The sequence below is a fragment of the Cyprinodon variegatus genome, unplaced genomic scaffold, assembly GCF_000732505.1.
Source record: "Cyprinodon variegatus isolate N-32 unplaced genomic scaffold, C_variegatus-1.0 Scaffold1175, whole genome shotgun sequence".
NCBI lineage: Eukaryota > Metazoa > Chordata > Actinopteri > Cyprinodontiformes > Cyprinodontidae > Cyprinodon > Cyprinodon variegatus.
Genome location: NW_015151628.1, coordinates 86,376 through 96,472, shown reverse-complemented (window position 1 = coordinate 96,472; position 10,097 = coordinate 86,376). Strand labels below are relative to the sequence as shown.

The 10,097-nt window shown below is 41.2% G+C and overlaps 2 protein-coding genes across 3 annotated transcripts in view; one reads left to right on the top strand and one right to left on the bottom strand.

The window, feature by feature from the left end:
• Positions 1-286: 286 nt before the first annotated feature.
• On the bottom strand, positions 287-7,391 carry LOC107101944 (C-type lectin domain family 7 member A-like). Of its 2 annotated transcripts, XM_015401037.1 has the most exons (7): positions 7,267-7,391; positions 7,099-7,155; positions 4,774-4,896; positions 4,572-4,646; positions 2,776-2,832; positions 524-675; positions 287-428 (listed from the first exon to the last, which is right to left on the bottom strand). In XM_015401037.1, the coding sequence occupies exons 2-7, from the start codon at positions 7,124-7,126 to the stop codon at positions 297-299; spliced, it is 567 nt and encodes a 188-aa protein (XP_015256523.1). In that variant the 5' UTR covers positions 7,127-7,155; positions 7,267-7,391; the 3' UTR covers positions 287-296. The 2 variants fall into 2 exon arrangements, with proteins under 2 accessions (XP_015256523.1, XP_015256524.1); XM_015401038.1 differs by lacking the exon at positions 2,776-2,832.
• The window catches only part of LOC107101942 (NKG2-D type II integral membrane protein-like), an 8,957-nt gene continuing 5,264 nt past the window's right edge, over positions 6,405-10,097 (top strand). The window contains exon 1 of the mRNA XM_015401034.1: positions 6,405-6,453. The gene's annotated coding sequence lies outside the window, so the exon portion shown is untranslated. The remainder of the gene's footprint in view (positions 6,454-10,097) is intronic.

Genomic DNA, 10,097 nt, shown 5'->3' with positions numbered 1-10,097 from the left:
TCATCAAAAGGCGCAGGCCCCCGAGTCAATCTGGTACCTACACCGGAATGAACTTCACTCATTCACAAACATGTGTTTAGTTTTAGCTGCTTTCTCACAGATACTCTTCTGAGAATGTTCACAGGATGTAAAAAACCAGGACATCAGATCACCAGATCCTCCTTTCTCCCCCATCCTCACACAGTCTTCACCAACGTCACATGCGTTGCGCAGGCTATCCGACCAAAATGTAAGAGATCTGTAGAAAGACAAAACCAAATAAACACCAAAGTAGTTTTGTTCTAACAGCCTTTTAATCAGTCAAACCTTTCATCTAACGTAGATCCATCCACCCAGAACCAGTTGTATATTTCAGCTTTTGTCAGTCCAATCCAGAACTTGTCTGATTCATCCACAATCAAGTTGTTCAGTCTTCCTACCAGAAACATCTGAACAAGTGAAGGTTTGAAAAAGATGATGACATGTGATGGTGGTGATGATGATCAAATCTGTGAGAACTTGAACCTGCAGCAGTGTTTCATACCTGCTCCTCTCTGCTGTCGATCTTCACCAGGTCTCCTCCCTGACCTCTGCAGGAATCTCTGCTCTCAGTCCAGGAGGACTTATAGTTGGAGAAATAATAACAGTTTCCTCCATGTAGCTCCCAGCCTGCTTCACACTCAGGAGGTGTCAGCTCTTCAAACAGATCAGAACAAAGACTTCACTGAGTCAGGAGGAATACATGTCTGTAGATGTTTGTGTGATTTGGAGGCAGCAGGAGGCCTCCAGTTACGATCTAACTTCCTGTATCTCTCTATTAGTATGTATAACATGGCCCGATTTTGAGATTTTTTCAGGCTGACATCACTGATTTCTTAGGTAGTAAAATAAAATAAGGCTGGGATCTGTTTTGCTTTCTGATGACCCAACTGATAAATTAAACAAGCTTTTATCAACCAAAAAGTAGTTTTTTATTAAATGTTTGAGTTCACCTTCAGCTACGACACTGAGTTATCGGAGATCATCAAAGCGGCTCAGGTGTTTTAAAACTAATTAAGTCAGCCTGACTATAATTTTATAGTATATATAAATCTGACTGCATTTTGTTCCCAATTCATCAAGTTTAAATTTGATTATAGGGTATTTAATCAGAGGAGCTCCAGATACATAAATACAGGTTCATAATAGGATTTTATTCTGTATTTATTTCGATTTCTTACTGACTTCAAGGCAATATACTTATCTTATTTTTTTTTTGTTTGAGATGAAAAATATAAATGTATAAAATTAAATTCTCAAATAAAAAATTAAGTAAAATATTCTTTATTTTAGTTATTGTACGTTCACACTTCTGGACAATCATCCATACTTTTGACTTAAGGCTGATTTATACTTCAAAACCAGGTCATCTGCGTAGATGTCGCGGTGAACAGAGAGACGCCCCCGCCCCCTCCGCAGACAGTCTGCTGCACCTACCATCATTGTAGGTGACAGCAGACAGTGTCGCTGACAGGCGGCCTCTGACTGGTCAAATCTACATCCGCTTAACTCTATGCGTATTTCCTGTTTGATATCTTACCGGCTTGCTTTGTTTGTATGACCGCCATTGTGGATAACGACTCGTGAAGTTTGACCAGCTAGAAGAGCGAGATGCGTGAGAACGCTGGGACCCTTTTTCCACCTGGATCCCTGCTCTTTTTTGCCCTCATGTCCCTCCCTTGTCGCACAGACTTGCCCCCATTTCCTCACCGCCTCGGCCGTTTCTAGACCAAGAGCTAGTTTTCCCTTTTGCGTTGTGGCGTGGAATAAACATTGCGCAGGCCACTCTACAATATTGAGTACAAATCAGAAATATCTGCGTCATACCTGCAACAAGCTCACTGCGACACTGCTGCGGGAACCTGCCCTTGAGAGGGGGGCTCATGGTACGAAAAATTGCCCAAAGCGGAACACAAGTCAAAAATGGTTGGGAAACACGATGTGTTGTTATGGTGCCCCCCTTTTGGGACTTTTAGTTTTCAGTTATTAGTTATTTGGTTTTGTTCTTTGGTTTATTTTTCCATTATCTTCAAGCAGACTTAAGTTACTCCCAGTTGCCCCCTTGTGCTTGGTTTCTTTCCCCTTGGCTTCCTTTTAGTGAGTTCCACTCACACGTCCTGCATATTGAGCTCATTAGCTGAATATTCGGTTCCCCTTATATACACCACCTCTGAAGTCACTCACTGCTGGTTCTTTAATGATTGTTAGTTGCTTCCTCATCTCTGCCGGGGTTTTTTTTTGTTTCTTTCCCCCGTATTTTTGTGTTTTGGATGTTAGCCTCAGTTTGCATTAAATCTACAAGAACTCATCTCTGCCTCACTGCAACCTCACCCACCCTTGTTGACATCTATAGGACCTACTCTAATTGATAAGGTTGGAATATATCGTAACTTTACTGCTGCAATTGCGATAGTAGTAAGATAATAACGATTTTACATAATAATTAGTACCAAGGTTAGAGCTATACGTAGTCATATCATGTCATATCATGCTTCAATGGCCAGTCATCATACCAGGGATAGTAATGAACCCCTACAGTAAATCCAAAATTGGAATACACAAACTTTCATGTTTGATCTGGGATACGTAACTGCAAATCAGCAGCTGACAGAACAATTTCACAACACAATCACTTAATAGAATAATGCTGAAGTGCCAGTATTACAGCTGAGAGCCATTTATGTCAAATGGTAGTGTTTGGTGGTGTTTATGTCACTTAATGCATCTTGTTGCTCTACTGTATAAATGGTTCCATACCTTCTTCCAGATTCTCTCCTTCTCCTGAAGCACCGGCAAGACTGATGTCATCACCACCTTTGCATAGCAAACATATGATAACAGTGTTCTTCCAGTTTTAAATTTAAACACAAATAAAGCGTGATATTTTTTTTTATAATTTAATTGCATCTTTTTTAAGGTACCATTGGTGGTTTTTCTACATTTGGCCACATCTTCCTCCTCCAGCGCCTTTCTTTTATTTGTGTTTCTCCCTCTCTGCTCCACCTTTCCTCTTCCTTTTACTTTGTTCATAGACTGAGTCCATTGCTCTTATCCTCACTTGCACCACTCGCTAGCTACACACATCACAGCAGCCAGCACCAGACATACAACACACACCCCTTCCTCCACACGTTGCTGTCTGTGTGGTTGATACGGACTGTTGGGGCGGGTGTTAGTTGAAATAAACCAATCATCTCTCCCACCTCACATGCTACAGGCCTAAATGGCCTGGCCTGTCTATCTCCAGTGTTGCCAGATACGGTCGAGGTTTTCCAGCCCAAACACCTGTTAAAAACCACATCGCACATCAACCTGACCAATTAATATATTGTTATATTTACTGTGTCAACATGAACACCCTTCAGTACAACTTAATTAAACACCACATGTCAAAATGCTACAACATCCAGCAAAATATGCCCAGAGCAGTTCTCCATAAACAACTCTGACCCATCCACCACAGCGATGTCAGATCCTGTGAGTGTCATGTGACAAATCACATACAGGTGTCAGGAATCCATTCTTTGTGGGTTGTTTCTGTGTTTCCTTTTTTCCTCCACCAGGTGGTGCCCCGTCCTCATTGGGCCTCCCTGCACACCTGCAGCTCGTTGCCTCATTACCTGTGGAGTGCTCTTAAGCTGCTGTCTGCCACTACATCGACGCCAGCGTGTTTGCCAGTTTGGGGAAGTCATCCTGCAAACTGGACGTTTCGGCCCTTCTCTCCCTGGAAGGATCAACTGATCCTCAAACTGAGCTGGGGATTCAAACTGGAGGTTTGGATCCACTTTCCTCCAAGGGATCGTTTGAGCTTCACACTGAGCAAGGGATTCATCTGCACCACAGTCCGTTCAAGTACCGCGGGAAATCTGAGTGGCAGTCAGTTTCTCCGTTCTTCTACAAACAACCACATTCTGGTCAAACCCTGTCCGCCCTCCACCGAATGAGACAAACACTGGAACACCCCACACCGACTGGAGTCAAAGAGTCAACCACTTTTCTGGAAACTTCCAGTTGAGCAGTGTTCAGAGCAACACTGGAATCTCCACAAGCTTCTCAATAAACCTGTTAAACTTTTTCCCTGGTCTCTCTGTATTGGTTTCTCTGCATTTGGGTCTGATCTTTAGTTAAATCATGACAACAGGTACTAATAGGTTTGCAGATGGATTCATAACCACATTGGTGGACATGTGTTTTAATGGGTTACCTCAAAAACTGCAGATCTGACTCCGAACAAGCGAAAATTATCCCCACCCGCCCAAAGAAATGTTTACCCTCAAAAATCCAAATGAGAAACGCCCTATCTGGCAACATAGCACCGCTGCTATACCGGCAAACTTAAAAAAAAAAAAAGAGAGACAGAGAGAGGCCAACAGGCCAATCCAAGGCTGGCGCTTCAGAAATACTCCCGGGTCTCCCTATGGTCTGTCCGGGAATGACTACCAGAATGAAAGCAGTAATAGTACAATTTAAATCCTGAGGTTACTCTCTGAATATATGAAATATAAAGTTGATAACCTTTTCTGGGTGCGGCTTTCAAACCCTCCCAATCTCACCTGAGAAAAAAGTCCTCAGATCTTCATTCTCCTCTTTCAGGATCTGAACATCTCGATTGCTCATCCAAACAACAGCTGATTCCAGAAAGACAAAGGTAATTTTATTTTCACTTAAATTGAACCCTGGTTTGCCATCACAAAATATGAACTTTACATTTGAGAAAGTTGATTTGAAAGAGAGATGAAACCGATCTAAACTCACAGAGTCTGTAGATGATGATGAGAGCAGCAGCCAGCAGAGAGCCCAGAACCAGCAGGACGACTCTCACTGATGGCAGCTTGGAGGTTCTGGTTGGGTTTTCATGTTGAGAGGCAGCTGCTTCAGCTGAGGAGCATTTAGAGGAGAACCAGATCAGAATCTGGAGACAGACTCACAGCAAACAACCAACATCTGGGATCTCATGTATAAACCATGAATACACACAAAGACCCCTGTGATGCAGAGATCACACACAACTTGGGACATAAAGAAGGAAGATGTTGAAAATTTGCAATAATCCAAGAAACTTTTAATCTTGTCAAATCTTGTCCAAACAAAAAATTTATGTCAAGACTCAGAACAGAGGGGCCCAGTATTCACGGCAAGACAAAACGTGGGATAACTCAAAAAGCATTTATTCAAAATCAGTGGATCGGAGTTGAAGCGGCTAGGGCATCTAAGGCGGAAATCTCTGCAGGAGAGAAACACAGGTTAGTGACCATGATAATCTGACATGCATGATTATTCATGTGCGTCACTAACCTGGTTTACAAGTTCAGTCCATGCCCACAGAATGAGGTAGGATCTAGCCGGTGGGCTGCCAACAAGATGTGGATGCCGCCCAGAGTGTCCCAGATGTTGCAGCCCCAGATAACATGCAGGAGACCAAAGCCAGGTCAGGCAAACAGATCAGAATAGGAACATGCAAGCTCAGAGCTCCAGGGGTCCGAAGCCAGGTCAGGCAAACAGATCAGATAGGAATAGGCAGGCTTAGTGTTGAGAGGCAGAACAGGTCAGGATCAGGTAATCAGAAACCCACAGGTAAGCTAAAAACACTCACACCACTGAGATCAGATAGGAAAAGGCAAGCTAAGTGGTTTAGAGGCAAAACAGGTCAGGATCAGGTAATCAGAAACACTAAGTTACGCTAAAAACAGCCTCACCACTGGCACAAGAGAACAAGATAATCTGATAACTGGATGCACATGTAGAATAAAATGTACTTTGGGTCTAAGGCGGATTAATATAGATTCAGTCTGTGTAACAATATCATATGTTTCTGCTAAATATTTTTATTTTAACCAAAGATATGAAATCAGCTTCTGCTTTGGTGAAAATAGTTTCATATATCTGTCTTTTATCGTGTGCCGCCACTAAATGTTAGTAAGAAACAAACACTCTCTATGTATGAGGTCCCTAATCTGATATCTACTCTCAGTCAAACACACTGAACAGCTTCCTCACTGATGTGTTTTTATGTAGTATTCTCTTTATGAACAGGAAATCACTTCATGGTTTATGAACATGTGTTTCCATGGAGACCTGCTCAGCTTGTTTCTGTTTTACCCTCAACATTACTAAATGTTGTTTTATTTTATTTTTTACCTGTTTTTATATGCCTGTCATCATAAAGATTTGGAGCCCAGCTAATTTCAATATGGAAGACTCAAGTCTTAGCTGCACATCCTGACTGCCAAATCAATCACTCTGATCTGCATCTGCCAGTCTTTTCCTTTTCTACAAGCTTCCTTAACAACAGATAGCATCCAAGACTCCTTTATAAACTTCCTCATTAGGGTTAAGTTCTGCCTGCAAACAGCTGCAATCCACATCTGCCCCCTTCACCGCTCTGGTTTACCTTCTACTCAGTTCACTTCCATACATCCTCCAGTATATCAGCAGGTAAGACATTTCCATTCACATTACATGTACCCATAGTATGATAGTAAAGCAATGCACAGCTGATTTGAGGGCCAAAATATCATAAGAATTGATTTCAATATCTTTAATTGCCTGCCTTTAGTTTGAAATGTATTTCTCACTTGTTGTAAACAGCTTCCTCATTATTTTCTGCAGTGATATAGTTTTATCTTATTGCTAAATATGAATGTTTATAGATCATAAACTGTCATTGAAATGTCAGGTTACCTTCTCAAGCTTTCTGCTAAGTTCATGTGGTATATCTATTCCTATCAGTTTAACCTCTGATACCTCCTGTATATGAGGACTGCCTTGGAGGAAGTATTCAGTTCAAATCGCAGATTTTGCCACTGTGGGTTCCTGAGCAAAACCCTTAGCCCAAAATAGATCCTCAGGCACTTCAACCTACCCACTGCTCCCTAAGGGATCAGTTAAATGCAGGGGTCAAATGTCATTGTAATGTCACCAATAAAATGTTTTATCCTTAGAAAAACATCGAGTTTCCATCCAAGCTAATCTGATCTAATCTATAAATAAAGCATTACATTTCAGTCCGGTTTGTCTGATGACGACAACTCAGCCTCTGACTGCTTTTTCTTGATGTTACGTAATCTATATGTTTCTTACCTTCCTCACAGCCCTCCGGATGTCTCATGATGGGGACACTTTCCACAGATGACAATTCTATGTTAAAGAAAGAGACGTCTTAAATTTTCTGCTGAAGCTAAACAACAATTAAACTTTAAGAATTAAATCTTCTTGTTTGAAAGCGGACATTATAATCAAAGTTTTCACCTGGTGGAATATTAAAGGCGTTAGATAGTCTTTTAGTATTTTTTAGCCAAAATATATGTTGAGGTCTCCTTTATTGCGTCCGTTTATAAAGATGATCTTCGCCTTGTCTATTTACAGCGTTTTCTTAAAAAGACTTCCCCTTTAAGGCTTAGGCTACTCTTTTCCTTCCCCTTTCCTCTTTCATTTGAATGTTTTAAGCATTTTGCTCTTAGTTTTTTTTTCAACAAATACAAATTTAATATAATTCTAGTAATAGTGAAGCTAGTTTCTTCCCAGAGTTCCCAAAGTAAAGTTTCCATCTTGTCACAGACTTGTAGCATTTGCTCGACAAGGATGAATATCTAGCAAACAGCTGTATGCATTCTTATAATGACAATGGAAAGAAAAACTCCCCAGTAACATTATAAAACACCCAGCAGAACCAAATCCTGGAACAGCGAACAGTCTTCTGTTGCAATAGGTTGCTTTGAAAAGACCCAAGCAGACAAAAACTAACACAGCAGCAATGGTCCAGGAGTACTTCCTACTTATTTAAGATAAACTAGTGAGTTAATGGCAATATTAGCTTCTATAGAAGCTTGGTGGAGAAACCTAAATAATCAGATAAAGTAAAAGTCAGTTTATATTTTATATAATAAAGTTGGTGTGTAGAGTTATAAGCTGCAGCAGCTCCGCAAATACCTCCCATTGGAGGTAGACTAGGTTAAACAGATGAAGAAGAGGTCAAATGTGCTGCAGCATCAGCTCAGCATTGTCAGAAAGTCCACCCTAATCCATACATAGAGCACTATATAGCGGTTACACCATTTTAAATGAGTGTTCGAACGCCTAGTGGATTAAAAAGTAATGGACTTAAAATTTCGCACGTGTTGACCATCCATGGTCAACACTTATTATTAAGTGTTGTAATTAACATAACGATCAACTGCAACAGTAGGATACGTGCAAGCTGGCGGTTTATGACTGTGTTCAACTTTTGATTAGTAACTAGAAACAATTCCTCAATTGGCAGCAATGGCAGCTGAGAGGACAGATGATCTACAAACCCAAAACCAGAAAAGTTGTCACGTTATGTAAATCGCAAATGAAAAGAATACAAGGACTTGCAAATCTTTGTCAACCCATATTCAGCTGAATACAATGCAAAGACAATATATTTAATGTTCGAACTGAGAAACTTAATTTTGTTTGGCAAATAACCATTAACTCAGAATTTAATGGCAGCAACACATTGCAAAAAAGTTGGGGCATTTTTACCACTGTGTTACATCGCCTTTCCTTTTAACAACAGTCAGTAAACGGTTGGGAACTGAGGAGACCAATTTTTGAAGCTTTTCAGGTGGAATTCTTTCCCATTCTTGCTTGATGTACAGCATAAGTTGTTCAACAGTCAAGGGTTTCCTTTGTCATATTATATGGTTCATAATGTGGCACACATTTTCAATGGGGGACAGGTCTGGACTGCGGGCAAACCAGGGAAGTACCAGCACTCTTTTGCTATGAAGCCACACTGTTGTATCACGTGCAGAATGTGGCTTGGCATTGTCTTGCTGAAATAAGCTGGGGCGTCCATTAAAAAGACGTCGCTTGGATGGCAGCATATGTTGCTCCAAAACCTGTATGTACCTTTCAGCATTAATGGTGCCTTTACAGATGTGTAAGTTACCCATGCCTTGGGCACTAATGCACCCCCATACCATCACAGATGCTGGGTTTGAACGTTGCGCCTATAACAGTCCGGATAGTTCTTGTCCTCTTTGGTCCGGAGAACAAGACGTCCACAGTTTCCAAAAATAATTTGAAATGTGGACTCATCAGACCACAGAATACTTTTCCACTTTGCATCAGTCCATCTTAGATGAGCTCGGACCCAGCAAAGCCGGCGGCGTTTCTGGATCTTGTTCATAAATGGCTTTTGCTTTGCCTATTAAAGCTTTAACATGTACTTACAGATGTAGCGACAAACTGTAGTTAGTGACAGTGGTTTTCTGAAGTATTCCTGAGCCCATGTGGTGATATCCTTTACACACTGATGTCAGTTGTTGATGCAGTACCTCAGGGATCGAAGGTCACGGGCATTCAATGTTGGCTTTTAGCCTTGCCCCTCACGTGTAGTGATTTCTCCAGATTCTCTGAACCTTTTGATGATATTACGGACCGTAGACGGTGAAATTCCAAAATTCCTTGCAATAGCTTGTTGAGAAATGTTGTTCTTGAACTGTTCGACAATTTGCCCATGCATTTGTTCAGAAAATGGTGACCCTCGCCCCATCCTTATTTGTGAATGACCGAGCATTTCAAGGAAGCTGCTTTTATACCCAATCATGGCACCCACCTGTTCCCATTAGCATGTTCACCTGTGGGATATTCCAAATAAGTGTTTGATGAGCGTCTTCTTTGTCACTTGTGCCAGCTTTTTGAAACATGTTGCAGGCATCAAATTCCAAATGAGCTAATACTTGCAAAAAATAACAAAGTTTACCAGTTCGAACTTTAAGTGTCATGATGTTTTTAAGAGATCTGACCCACATGCAGAAAACCACTCAGACAACCAGAGTAAAAGTTTAACAGGTTTATTGAAATAATCCATAAGGTTAATCCAGGGTAACTCAGAGAGCTGGAGAACCAGAACTGGAAGTGAGAAGGGAAGTTCAGAGGTTAGTTCAGGGTCTGTGGGAACTTTGAACAATGTCTTGCAAACTCAGAGATGAATGGGACTCACGTTAGCAGAAAAAGGTTCTCTTCCCAGAAGAGGGTGGGTTTATCCAGAGATTGGGGGGCTTGTTGGAGGGCGGACAGGTTTTTGGTTTGGTTGGTTCCTTGAGGAGCAA

Excerpts from the sequence above, each read along its gene's own strand:
- LOC107101944 (XM_015401037.1), bottom strand. The coding sequence starts at position 7,126 with ATGAGACATCCGGAGGGCTGTGAGGAAG. Across the intron at positions 4,897-7,098 it reads TCCGGAGGGCTGTGAGGAAG|CTGAAGCAGCTGCCTCTCAA; the intron begins GTAAGAAACATA and ends AATGCTCCTCAG. Across the intron at positions 2,833-4,571 it reads TCTGAGGACTTTTTTCTCAG|GTGGTGATGACATCAGTCTT; the intron begins GTGAGATTGGGA and ends TGCTATGCAAAG.